The sequence below is a fragment of the Equus caballus genome, chromosome 22, assembly GCF_041296265.1.
Source record: "Equus caballus isolate H_3958 breed thoroughbred chromosome 22, TB-T2T, whole genome shotgun sequence".
Taxonomy (NCBI): domain Eukaryota; kingdom Metazoa; phylum Chordata; class Mammalia; order Perissodactyla; family Equidae; genus Equus; species Equus caballus.
The window spans coordinates 15,831,584-15,845,037 of NC_091705.1; the positions used below are offsets into that span (position 1 = coordinate 15,831,584).

The window sequence follows — 13,454 nt, forward strand, 5'->3', positions numbered from 1 at the left end:
GAAGATATTTTAGTCCAGATGAGAATTGCTCTTAGTGGTAAAGTAACAGCTAAAGATCCTGTTCGGGGACAATGATGCCACATATAATGGAAAACTCCTGGCAATTAAATCATCACGATCTTATTTTGGCAATTCATTTCTCCAGAATCAAAAATATAAATTTCTTAATAACTTCCAGGCAACTTAAAGCTGTCTTTCTGACATCAATTTCTAGGCTATTTTGTTCTACACTGTTTTTTTTAAATATAAAAGGCCAAATTTTATAATATTTCCCCAAGTGGAAAAATTCATCAATAGTTTAAATTAATGGACTGAGTATTCTCTTCAGTTTTAGAGATTTAGGAAAATCTGTGGGTCATTTCACAGAATTAAAAATAGACCCAAAAGGGCAACCTTTAAGATAGTGAATTTCCTGTTGGAGAAAGATGCATTTAGTCACTGGGTAAATTTAAAACAAAACAAATGATTAGATGTTAAAAAAAAAAAAACTATGTTACATGCGTACATACACATAACAACAAAAACACCACACATCAAAGTTTTAAAAAATATGCTTCTGATTGAACCACCAGTGATTTAAGTCAGAAAGGAAAACAGGCATACAAATGTGGGAAACTGACCTAAATAATCCTTGATGTCCCTAACTACCAGGGGGGTGACCCATTTCACAATTAGAAACAAGAGCTTCATTCTGGTGTGGGACAAAGTGGACTGACCTTTTTTGGCGAGACTATTGTTGGGTTCATACTTCTCAATCAATACTTGGACTTGTTCTTGCTTTAAAGGTGGGTAAAGTATTTCATTTAGCCGAGGATCTCGCTGTTTAAGATTGATAAAATCCATCATCTGATCAACAGTAAGGTATGGTTTGCTTTTGGCACCACTAAAAACAATTAAAAACCAAGGAATTAGAATATTTTTCCACCAAGTGTCATTCATATACTTATTTAGTTACAGGGAAAGAAAATCCTGCCATACCTGGTAAGAGCATGCTATATTAAAATTCCTATCTTGCCCTAAAATCATTGTGCTGCTCCATCACAGTTCCTGTATCTCTATGGGCTACAAACATCTTTTGCAATCACCACACTAAATCCCCATGCCCCGGAACTACGTCAAATGCAAAAGGAAATCCACAGTAAGAAAACATTGCATCTTTCGGGTAAAGACGCACCACTCTAAACTGAATACAGAGGTATGGGTTGTTTTTCAATTATGACACTAAGCTTCTGGTTTAGTCATCAAATTCCCATATCTTATTTAATCATTTAAAGATGTATTTGTTACTCATTACTTTAAAAAGAAAGTAAACAATCTATTTGGGTACATTCTTCTTTTTATTAAGTTCATACTTCAGCAAGAGCCTATGACTCTTCAATATAATATGATTCAAACTTTTCATTTCTATCCTGTTGACAACCTAAAGACAAGCTCCATGGTACAAACATTGCAGATATTCAAGAAATAGTTGATGGCAATGAACATCACAAAGGGAGTACATACAACATCATTCTCAGTTAGCACTGTTGGCCTGTCTTCAAAATGAAGAGATCCTTGTTTTATGAATTTTGCGTTTTCTGTCATCTTGTAGATCTCAGTATATCAAGAAGGATAAATTGCTACTTCCTCAAATGTGTCTGGTTTGTTTATTTTCTATGGTATGTTTATTTTCCTTTTTTCCAATCATTTTTTTAAAAGTAATACCTATATAATTTCTAATATAAAAGCAAAAAATTTTCAGCTAAGAGGGTTCTTAGTAATCCAAATTTCTTATTTCATTAATGCGACTCAGAGAGGTAAAATGACTGGTTCCCAGTTTAGAGTTCTTTCTGCAACATAAGTCGATCTCCACTGAGCCAACATGGCTGTCTCTTCTAGCCATAATCTTCAACCACACAGAGCCTCCCGAAAATACTAAAACAACTACACGGAACAACAAACCACAGCAAACGTCCATTCATTAAAAGCAGTGGTTGCACCTCAGGGCCAGGAACCCGTGACTGTCTCCAACAGATAACACAGAAGCACAAGTGTTACACATGGTGTACGAAGAGGTTCGTCCACCTCCCTCTATTGCTCAGAATCCTGCCCCAGCCACCGAGTCCCACTGCAAGCCGAAACAAGTGGGTGAAAATGTGTTCTCTTACAATTCGGAAAAGATGTTATCAATTTCAGGTCGAGGGCAAAGGTTGTTCAGGAAAACTCTGTACACTTCTGGAGTGAAATCTTCTTGAGGTATTGAATCATTCTGGGAAATGAAACAACAGGATCAGTAAAGGGTCTCTTTCTTTCCCTATCTTCTTTGCTCCCTGTTTGCATCTCTCACTCTTCCTTCCCTTCCTCCTTCTTGCCTCTTCCCTTTCTTCTGGGAGGTCAGGGTAAACATCCAGAAAACATCTATGAGCCAGCTGTAGGGTTCATTTGGACACTAGCTTTGAGGTATCAAAAGCCTATGTTCTCTTGCTTTTTTATTATAATTTAAGCTTAAGGGTTTTCTCCTTCTAAAGGGATGTTAAGGCAACTTCCTAAGGAAGTACATTTACTAAAGTAAGTTTCACCTAGTAAACACAGGGTCTGTTTGGAAGTTTTTTTTAGGTTGCTTTTTTTTTCCTTAATCTTTTTTTATTGTGATAAGATATACATAACATAAAATTTACCATTTTAACCATTTTTAAGTATACAGATCAGAGGCATGAACATTTATATTTGTTTATGTGCTGTTTAGCAGGCTTTTGAATGAATATATTTTGTAAAAATGTAAAGAATCTGGAGACACATTTTCAAAATGAAAACATAAATTCCAAGTTTGCTTCTTTTTTTTTTTCCAAACAATGCCCTTTCTTGTTTAAATAATCAGTTTTTATAAGTAGGACGGCACCAGTCATTATTTCTATTGGTCCTATTGTTTGGGAAGTAAGTCATTGACATAAAAAGTTACTTCTATGACTTATTTTTCTGCTTAGTCCGGCTGCCATGGAAACCGGAAGCATGTATTCACATTTTTGTTAACAGGAAGGACATTCTTCATGTCGTTTTCCTATTTCAGGTACGTGTTTATGTGATTATTTTTATTTTCAAGCACTTCAACCAAAGCAACACCCTTCCTTTTACCATATTCATCTGTTTTGAAATATACTTTTATAGAAATATCTAAAAATTATTGTCTGAAATTGTACACTGCTTGCTAACAGATAAGAAAACTTAGTTCATCACTTGGCAGACAGCAGGAATCCCACATTTGTGTAATGAACAAACAAAATAATATTTCCTTTACGAAATCCATTTATAGAGTAGGAAAAAAAATCTATTTTGCACAATAGAATTTTGAGACAACCAAACAACACATGATCATATACATAGCAAGATGCATTGTACTGTTAGACTTAGTTACCCGGATACCAACTTTGAAATCATGGGCACAAGGGGCCAAATGCAAGAACAATGGGAAACTCCCATGGATTGTTTTATTGGTGTTTTGCCACTCATAAAATGGGGACAACCTGTAAACAGGTTTCCAAAATTCCATTTGATTTGCAAAAGTAAAGAAATCCCTTTGGTTAGAGGATGCACAGTTTTTGATGCCACCCTCTATCTGAGTTAGACACCCATGTCTCTTTAGGTAGTTTTGTAGATAGCTGGAATTGACCCTCTCTTCTCTATTCTTTAGCTGACAGACACAGGGAAGAGAAAGATTTAAAAATCAAATGCAAGAAAATCCTCAGTGTCTCTGCTGGCCAACTCAGGCACCTACCTGTAGTGGATTTTATGAACCCCAAGGGTGTTCTCCTGTTCTACCTATCAACTAGTTACTATTTAGAGCTCACTCCACTCCCTCCTTCCAACCTTGCCCAGCACAACATAAACAGAGTGTATCTAAGGGTATCAGTAATTATCTTCCTTCTCTGACTGACCTCTTTTTCTCTCCCTTTTGGCTTAGTTTAAAATCTCTTCCTCTGGAAAGCTTTTCTTCCTCCTGGACTGGGTTTTATCTCCATTCTGTGCTACCATTGCACCTTGCTTATCTCATATTTAACTGTATTGTGCTCCCAGCTGTACAACTCTCTCCATTCCTTGCTAGCCTTCAGATCTACACAAGCTAGGACCTAGCTCCTGCTTGTTAACTGCTCTCTCTCCAGTGTTAACTTATAGCAGGTGTTCAATAAATATTTACTAAATGAGTGAATGAATGTAGTTTACGAGAAAGGTGGAAATTGCTAGTGAGGACTTGTGTGTTGTATGTTTTCTGCAGAATATCAGATTCAGTAAAAATAATTTACATAAGAGTCCGACACATAATTTCATGGTACAATACACTTCACTGAAACTCTAACCATTGTTTATTTACCAGCTGTGTAATAGGACTTCCTATTAAAAGGGACAAATTAACGAGACAATCTGAATAAACACAATATTATTTTCACTACCAGTTGGATGTTAGCACATAGAAAAAGAGAAACATTTCAATACAGCTGATTTTCTTTGTTTCATTTTTCACTTGCTTAACTTGACTGATGAGGATGCCCCAAAGCATTTGGGGTCAGTGGGTGAAAATGGGAGGAAAAATATTTTGGAGAAATGAGTTAAAACGAGCATCACAAAAAACTAAAGTGAAAGAGTATAGGGGAGATATTTAGGAAAAAGCTATGGACAATTCCTAATCTCTTAAGTTTTAAACAAGGCTGAAATTCACAAAGCTCATTAACATATTTTCTCTTCCTGGATCTCGTGATTTGGTGAAGTAGGTGGAACAGATTCATTTTCTCCTGTTTGATCAGGAGGAAGCTCAAGGTTCAATACTCTAAAAATCATGCTCAATGTACATATACTCTTCTGTGAGCCCTTTCTGACCACAGTAGCTGGAGATGACACATTCTTTTTTTGTGTCTACAATCCATCTTTGTATAGCTTCATTATAGCATCCATCACACAGTTTTTCTTTTACTTTTTATATTTCTAATTTTCTACTAGACTGAGTTTTTGAGTGAAGCGATTATCTCTTATTAAATTCCTTTGCGTCCTCAATATGATGCCTGGCATATAATAGATGGCTAATCAATGTTTTTTGGACAAACCCAGGAGACGGGACCAGACCTTAGGTTTTCTTCTCATAGTCCAGGACTTGGTCCATCACGTCTTGCACCCAGTACAAAACAGATTGTCAGTGATGATTTGTTGCTATTGTTATCAGAAAAATCTTTGGAGGAAGAATTAAGAAGACCACTAGTTAAGACAGTCTGAATCAGGCTCATTTATTCCAGAAACTGCAAAGTACTAGCAAACTTTAAAAATGGAGTTGCTTAGGGGCTGGCCCCATGGCCGAGTGGTTAAGTTCGCGCGCTCCGCTGCAGGCGGCCCAGTGTTTCGTTGGTTCGAATCCTGGGTGCGGACATGGCACTGCTCATCAAACCACGCTGAGGCAGCATCCCACATGCCACAACTAGAAGGACCCACAACAAAGAATATACAACTATGTACCGGGGGCTTTGGGGAGAAAAAGGAAAAAATAAAACCTTTAAAAAAAAAGAAATGGAGTTGCTTCTATTCCTTGCTTGTATACAAAAATCTCAAAAGGGAAAAGATTAAAACAAAATCTTGATAGTAGTACTGGTGGCATTTTCATTTCCAGATTCCATAGATCCAGTTATGGCACATCCACACATCAAATTAAATATAAGGAAAAAACCCCATATGTATGCATATGAAAAAATACTCAGAGGGTAATAATGAATATTTATTGAGCACTTACTCTAAGCCAAGCATATAGTTCCATGAGCTTTACTTGAATATTTTCATTTAATCCCATGTCAACTCTATGAGTTTGGCATGGTCACCCGTCCCCTCTTTGAGATACAAACACTAGGGAGATGGGAGGTTACAAAACCTAAGGTCCCAAGTGTGTATCTGTGGGGGATGCTATGTTTTGAATCCAGTTTGCATGATTCTACAACTCATACTGTAGTTCAGCAAATTAAACGTTCACTTCAGTTTTTGGATGTGGTTTGTATTTTCTTCTTTACATGTTTGAAAAATAATTCTATGATAAACAGGTATTTAACGTTCAGAAAAATGTTACTTAAAAACATATGAATTTATTGCAGCGGACACTAATGAATAAAGAGTCCACATACAGATTTTATCTTGACAAATTGATGGATTATTTCCAAGTAAATTCAAGGTTTCAACCTCTTCTCAATGCTTTTGTTCTAAAGCTATAAATCAAAGTTAAGTTAGCCATAGACTACGTGAAATAATTACAAGTAAACTAGTCATAATGAGCCGAATACTTAATGTCGGTTAAAATGCAATTTTGATAAAGGTGATTTTAAGAATCACACTGCAGAAATGACTATATTTCTGATTTATATGCCAGGTATGTGGCATAAGAGAAAGGCAACATATTACAGTTATCCTGGGAGAAGAAGTTCTTTTATAAATTTTATTCATAGTATTCTTTAAATCCAAAAAATACTCACCATTTTCCTTGGTATTACACGAATGTCCCTAACTATAGTAAACTTTAGTTTTTAAAACAAATACATGGATTTATTCCTCACCTACTTCTTTAAAATGCAAATACATATGCCAAGACTATAATACAATTCCAAATGTCACTGAGCTCTTTGTAAGTTAAAAAGTCTTAAATCAAAGGGAATTTGGTCAAGTAAACTACTTTCAGTTCTCAAAAAGTTTGTGGCTAAAGTGGTGATTCTCTCAATATGGAAAGGTCTTCAAAGGTCTGTTATAATATGTTTGGATTACTAAGAGAAGGACGGTAATTGCTTTGTCTCTCTTTTTAGATACAGTGCTACTTTTTAACAATTAAGGTAACTTTGGCAAGCAACTGTGAACTCTAAAGGAGTTCCCTCTAAAGGGATGTGTTGTTCCAAAGGATCATGTTGGCTGAGACACAAGTTCAAGTGCGTTAATTATCCCTAACAATGTGCACAAAGATAATGTTTAAAAAATTTTGACAGGATATCCACTGTATTTCTGGTAATGTATCTATTTTTTTTAAAGAATCTATTTACAGAACACAATTAAATTGAGTCTGAACGACTGTTGGCTATGAAATGCGGCTCCCAGATATGCTGTACTATCTACCATTTATGTAACCTTTTCTTCTGGGGACTGTTTAAAACACCTCTTGTCAGTATAACCAGAATCTTTCTGCTAATTAATGGGCATTTTCTAGAGCCACTGTTCTGTAGATATGACATTACAACAAGGATTAAAGCTATACAATCAGTGCACAGAAACATTTATTTCCTAGTTCCAAAACTGTCTTTAGCTTTTAGATTTTTTTAAAGCATTCTAACTCTGCAAGTCCTCCAAGTAAAGGATACTTTACTATGAACAACGATCTTTCAAAAATTTATGATGGAGTTTGATTATATTTTTTAAAAATTGTTATAACATTTAATTTACTATAGATAAATATCTTTCCAATCTAAACATAACTCCAGTTATTTGAATCTCATTATCCTTTTAAAATGTCTCCAGTTGACATTGGTCTGAAAGCTTGAACCTATAATAGACATAGCGGCTTGTAAGAACTCAATTTTTATTTATTGACTGAATTGCCAGAATCCAATTGTTTAGAAAATTGCAGTTTACAGAGAATTGATTGATGGATTTGATTTTTTTTTTCAGCTTCATTTTTTATTCCTTCTTTCCCTTACCTGGATTTATAATAAGTTAAAATTTTTGATCATTGTATTCATAAGACGTTATCCAGTAAAGATAAAACCAGGAGCAATTGCAGAGGAAAAAACATTCTTTGCACATCTTTCTGAATTCATCTCTCACGCTCTCTTTTTATGCTTAAATGCAGTGGTCTTTTTTCAGTTACTCAAACCAGTAAATTCTTTCCAGCCTCAGGGCTTTGCACACATTGTTTTCTTTTTCTAGAATGAGCTCCTTGTTCTCGATGGCAGCACTCCATTCCTTTTGCTTATAGTTCCCTCCAATTTACACGTCAGTCCACGTGTTTGACTAGCACCCCCAGAGACCCTATGGTCCTTGAATCCTGGGACTTTGTTTTGTTCACCACCATATTCTCGGTGCTTGAGGGCACACAGTAAAAGCTCAAGAAATATTTGTTGAGTCAACAACAGGACCTTAACTGTTACATCTTTCCTACTCCAAAGCATCTAACGATGGAGGAATAACAAGCAAGTGCGATCATTTTATTTTGCTTATTAAAGTGAAGGTTAAAATGTTTGGGGGCCTTCCCACAGCTCTCCCCTGTGTTTGCAGCATCATCAGCTTTGTCTACCTACAGCAGGAAACTGAGAGTGGAGAGGCTCTCTTTTTGTTTCTGTTACCTACCAAAGTCATTAATAAACTTCACTTTTCTGAAAAGTATTCACAAGAATTGGCTAATGAATTTAGTAACAGCATTCAATACTTCTCATAATTTAATCATAAGTTTAAGAATGGCTTCTCAACTTCTCTCAGTGCCACTTGAACGTTGCCAGCTTGTTTCAACAGGCTTTAAAGTTTCTTCCTTTAAGTGTTATCCTTGGGAATGTGTTTACTTGTTGCTCAGATACTAGGTTACAAATAATTTGTAACAGAAAGGAGAGTTCTACATATAGCACTGACAAAAAGATTTTATGCAGTAGACTCAGTTATCCTAGAAACAATGGTAACAAATCCTTTTAGAGCCAGGTATGTAGAAATGCATTGAAATGAAGGCAAATTATTTTATTTTAGGTGACTAACGTATATTGAGTGGCTCGAATGTGGGCATAAAAAAAAGCAAATTACTTATTTTAGGTGGTTAATGTATATTGAGCACCTTGAATGTTGGGCACAAAAAACCATGTTACATGCTTGGCCTCTAGTCTACTTTACTGCATATGAACAAAGTAAGTGGTCTCCAAATTGTTTTTATCCTGCGTGCCTCTTGGCAAAAACTTTCTGAGCACAGCCCTGCAGAGTATGTAAATATATTTATTTATAAACATGTACTACTATACTAATTGCTTATTAACTTAAAAATCTTGAACCTAGACATTTAAAAAGGATGATATTAAGATGAAAGTAATATTTCAAAATTTTCTGAATCATAATCCATAATCAATAGCCAATATCTCAGTGATGTCAAGAAAGAATTTATTATTAATGGGAAGTTTAAATTCTTGATGACTTTAATATTTTTTGGCTAATACCTTTTTATACTAGATGGCTATTGCTTTTTTATTTACAAAGATCAAGGGTCTTTCTAGATGAAAATATTTGGGTTATGAGAGTAAAAGAAAATACGATTACAGTGACTCCATATATTGTAATTATTAACAAATAAGTCCTACGGACTTTTTTCTCCTTTTGGGAAGGAAGGATTCACCCTGAGCTAACATCTGTTGCCGATCTTCCTCTTTTTTTTTTCCTCCCCAAAGCCCCAGTGCATGGTTGTATATCCTTAGTTGTAAGTCCTAGTTTTTCTATGTGAGCTGCCACCACAGCATGGCAACTGACAGACAGGCGGTGTGGTTCTGCCACCAGGAAACAACCCCAGGCCACGGAAGCAGTGAGAGGGCCGAACTTTAACCACTAGACCATCAGGGCTGGCTCTCGACTTCCTGACTAAAAAAAAAATGTTTGGCTAATATTGGGGCAAGATATGCTTTAGTATGATTACTCAGAGCTATTAAGCGGTGCTAGTTTTAGAAAGGGACCATGCTCACCCTCGAAGATGGAAGACTACAAGCCTCTAAAGCAGTTTCAACTCGCTTCCGGTCTGCTGAAAACAAGCGGTATATGCTGTGAAGTGAAAGCACACACATTAGAGATGCTTAAAAGGCATATGGATCACAATCTTGTTGATGATGCCAACTGGAACATTCCATTGAAGCAAACCCTTTTATCATTCATCTTTAAAGAATCAGAATATACCCATTGCTCCATGCATCTGAATCTCAGATGGTCATTTGGGTTTAGCAGCAAGGGTCCCCCTGCCCCTCCTACCCCGTTCCTGCTTTGTTGTTTCCTGAAAATGATGTCACAGGAAAGGGGGATGAGGGAATCTCTGAGAAAGCCAACTGCACTGGTGTGCATACAGAGTATGAGGGAGGCAGCGTTACCGCATTTCCACGCACCCCTTGGACCAGTAGAGAAATGAAACAGAGCCATGGCACGGATTCAGATCTTTGAGAAAAAGAAAATGAATAATGGGAAATGCTCATGCAGCTTACTTTTTGAGAGGAATGCGCCCTTCTGGAGTGACTTGCAGCTTAAGTTTAGTATAGCTGTTGGGGAAGAAGAAAAACAAGTATTTAATTTTAAAAAAGCTTTTTTCTTGTGGAATAAAATACATAGAAAAGAGCTCATGCATATGTACAGTTTGCTGAATTTTCACAAACTGTTTAAGACTCTGCCATAGGCACTCAGATCAAGAAATAGAACGTTATCACTTTAATAGCTTTCCCAGAAGCCCCGCCCGCGCCCCCTTCCAGAGCCCATCTCCAAAAGGGACCCATTATTCTAGCTTTAAACAACATAGATTTGTTTTTGCCTGTTTTTGCACTATATATGAATGGAATCACATTCTTTTTTGTCTCAGCTCTTCCACTCAATTTTACATTTTTGAGACCCATCCTTATTTTTGGTTACAGCTGTAGATCATTCACTCTCATTGTGTATAGTACTCCGTTGTGTCACTATAACAACTGTATTTATCTCTTCAACTGCTTATGGACATGTGAATAGAGAGACGGAGCAACAGAGCTTTCAGACATTGCAGATGGGTGTGTAGATTGGCACTATCCCTTTAGGAAACTGCACACGCTGTGACCCAGAAATCCCATATCTAGATGTATATGCAACAGAAATGCTTACAACATGTTCATCAAAAGCATGTTCTAGAATGTCCACAGCAGCTATTCATAGGGAGACACCTATCGGGAATGGACATTTGCAATAGATAATGATTAGCCAACTAGATGCTTTACTAGCTATAACAAGCTAAATTTCAGGGAAAACATCTTTATCTCTGGGTCCCCTTCCAGCAACATCATCTGGCACAACAGATGTTCTAGAAATGTCTGTTGGATGGAGGATGGTAAGATCAAAGATTGTAAAGAGAAGGAGGAAGAAAGGAAGGAGAGGGAGGGGCATTATGATGGGTCCTCAAGGTGACAAACTAAGGAGATGAGATGATATCATGAAAAAGCATTTAAGTGAAGACCTGTGAGGTAGTGACCAACAGTAAAAGGAATTCATAAAAGAGGAAGAAAGAAATGTGGGCTGGGTTCTTAGGTCTGGAATGATGGGCATGTCTCACAGAAGAAGAGGGAAGAGAGAAAGTTATTAAATAAAATAGAGGACCACCTCATAATGTTTCCACTTGTAGTTTTGATTTCAAGGTGTCCCAACCTCCTGGACATCCAGTTTTCAAAGGGAAATCAACCAGCTTTCCTTGCTGCTCATCTGGCAAAAATCATTATTTTCCTTGGTCAAACAATTTTTAGAAAGACTATAATTCCAGAGTGATTGGGTAATCCTGTTTTGCTTTTCTTTCCTTCTTCTTTTCATTCTTCTCTTTCCTCTACATCCTTTCTCTTTCTCTTTTCTTACTAACACTTGCTGTGATTGTCTATAAGGGGACGAATCAGGACATCAGGCTATTGATTTAAGTAAGCAGGGGAGTTATTGTAGCATCTATCAGAGATCTAAGACTAGAGAAATGAGTACCATATGTTGTTTATTCTCTTCCTCAGATTAATAATTCATATGACACAGGCAGATGTAGAAGCAGAGGACTCTCTGAAATTAATAATTTTTGGTCCTGCGCACAGCTGCCAGGATTTGGAAACGTCTATTGCATGTCCAAGGCATTGATATTCAAGGGAGCTCAGGGTAACACGGGTGTGCAGCTCAGAGGAAAGAGCGATCTTTCTTGGAAGTCTTCCAATTCCAAACTGTGGAGGTATGAGTTCTCTAACAAATCCCAAAGGGAAATTTATGTTTATCAATGTGAGAAGCCAGTGCCGCATAAACAAAAGACTCACAAAGGAGAAAGGAAACTGACTCAGAAGAAGCAACACCCTTAGCAATAAAATTAGAGCTACTTACGCTTTTTCCAGAAATGCGTCCCTGGACATGTTTTGGGCCAGCAGGTTTGTTGCCAAACTAAAAACCTCATTTGTCCATTCCTGAAAAATGTAAATGACACTTGCGTTAGCTTAAATACTGTACCGTATTAGACACATGTTTTTAGCTAGTCTACCAGAAAGACAAATTGGTTCAATTTGTATGCCTAAGGGGATTTTTTTCTTCTTCTCTTTTTTTGTAAAAATGACATAATTAAATTCAAATCCCTGAGTGGCTACTCCTTTCCTAAGGAAATGTTTTTATCTGCTTTTTAAAATCCCTACCAATAGGGAAGTGGTAGGTTGCCTTTTAATAACCGAGTGCTTCTTACTGTTTTCCTTGTATTATAAACAGATAAAGAGTTACAGAAAAGATTAAAATACAGTCATATATATTTTCAACACCCCTGCACATATAATCTCCCTACTTACTGCTCAAGCCAGAGCAGCTATACCAGGGAATCTTTAAATGTTAATTACAGTTCTAGAAGTTCTCTAAACCAGTGGCAGTCACAATGTTCTACGGTGTCCTGTACTCTCTCTCCTCCCGACTCTGTCAATCCCTTACTATTCTCCTAATCTTCATCTCTACCTCACACCATTCACCAGTGATCTCACTTGGCTTCCAAGAAAATGGAAAGAAGCACATCTACAAGAAAAGTTGAAGTTCCATTCTGGGTGATGATTTTGAACACACAATTAACACTCTGTCCCCCCCTGCTCCCCCCCCCAAAAGTTCTCGAAGAGAAGATGACATGAAAGCTAAGTGATCTAATCATCTGATGTTGAGGTTGACTTGGTTCTCTCCTCAATGAAATCATGTTTTTTAGAGCAATAGGTTTTCCACCTAGTTTTATCATTTCTACTATTTCTATTTGTTGTTTTGTTGGTCTTTTGTGTTTTGCCTCCTGACTTAAGACACTGATACTATATCAATGTGTAATATATTTGAGGGAGGATTTGGGGTATAGAGTGATGGGGGAGAGAAGTGGGCCTTCCTTCTAGGCAGGACAAATCGTCTGGGAAGAGAACCAGAAGGAAGCACACATGGCAGGACTTTGAGGGAATGGAGTGGAGTCTAATAGGAATTGGAAAAAAGAGGGGGAATTACAACTAAAAATGTCAAGTTTGGGCCAGAGTATGGAGAGCACTTGATGTCTGCTAGGTATCTGGAGATAATTTAGCAAAAAATGTGATATCGCTGAAGGCCTTTTTTGGAGGGTGAGAAGTGAGGAGAGCCAGGGCTGGATTGTGTGTTAAGGAGGTTATCTGGCAGCCACCTTGAGGATGGATTTGAGGCTGAGAAACCAAAGAAGGGGAATTCAGTTAGTAAGCTATCATAGTCCAGGTGAGAAGGACGGA

At 37.0% G+C, this 13,454-nt stretch overlaps 1 protein-coding gene across 3 annotated transcripts in view; it reads right to left on the reverse strand.

The window, feature by feature from the left end:
- PLCB1 (phospholipase C beta 1) overlaps positions 1-13,454 on the reverse strand; it is a 668,292-nt gene that overhangs the window by 200,591 nt on the left and 454,247 nt on the right. For all 3 annotated transcript variants that reach the window (XM_023626130.2, XM_023626131.2, XM_070247468.1), the window contains exons 5-9: positions 12,076-12,155; positions 10,197-10,250; positions 9,690-9,765; positions 2,148-2,248; positions 717-883 (exon numbers count right to left, since the gene is read on the reverse strand). In XM_023626130.2, the coding sequence (XP_023481898.1) occupies positions 717-883; positions 2,148-2,248; positions 9,690-9,765; positions 10,197-10,250; positions 12,076-12,155 (478 nt within the window). The remainder of the gene's footprint in view (positions 1-716; positions 884-2,147; positions 2,249-9,689; positions 9,766-10,196; positions 10,251-12,075; positions 12,156-13,454) is intronic.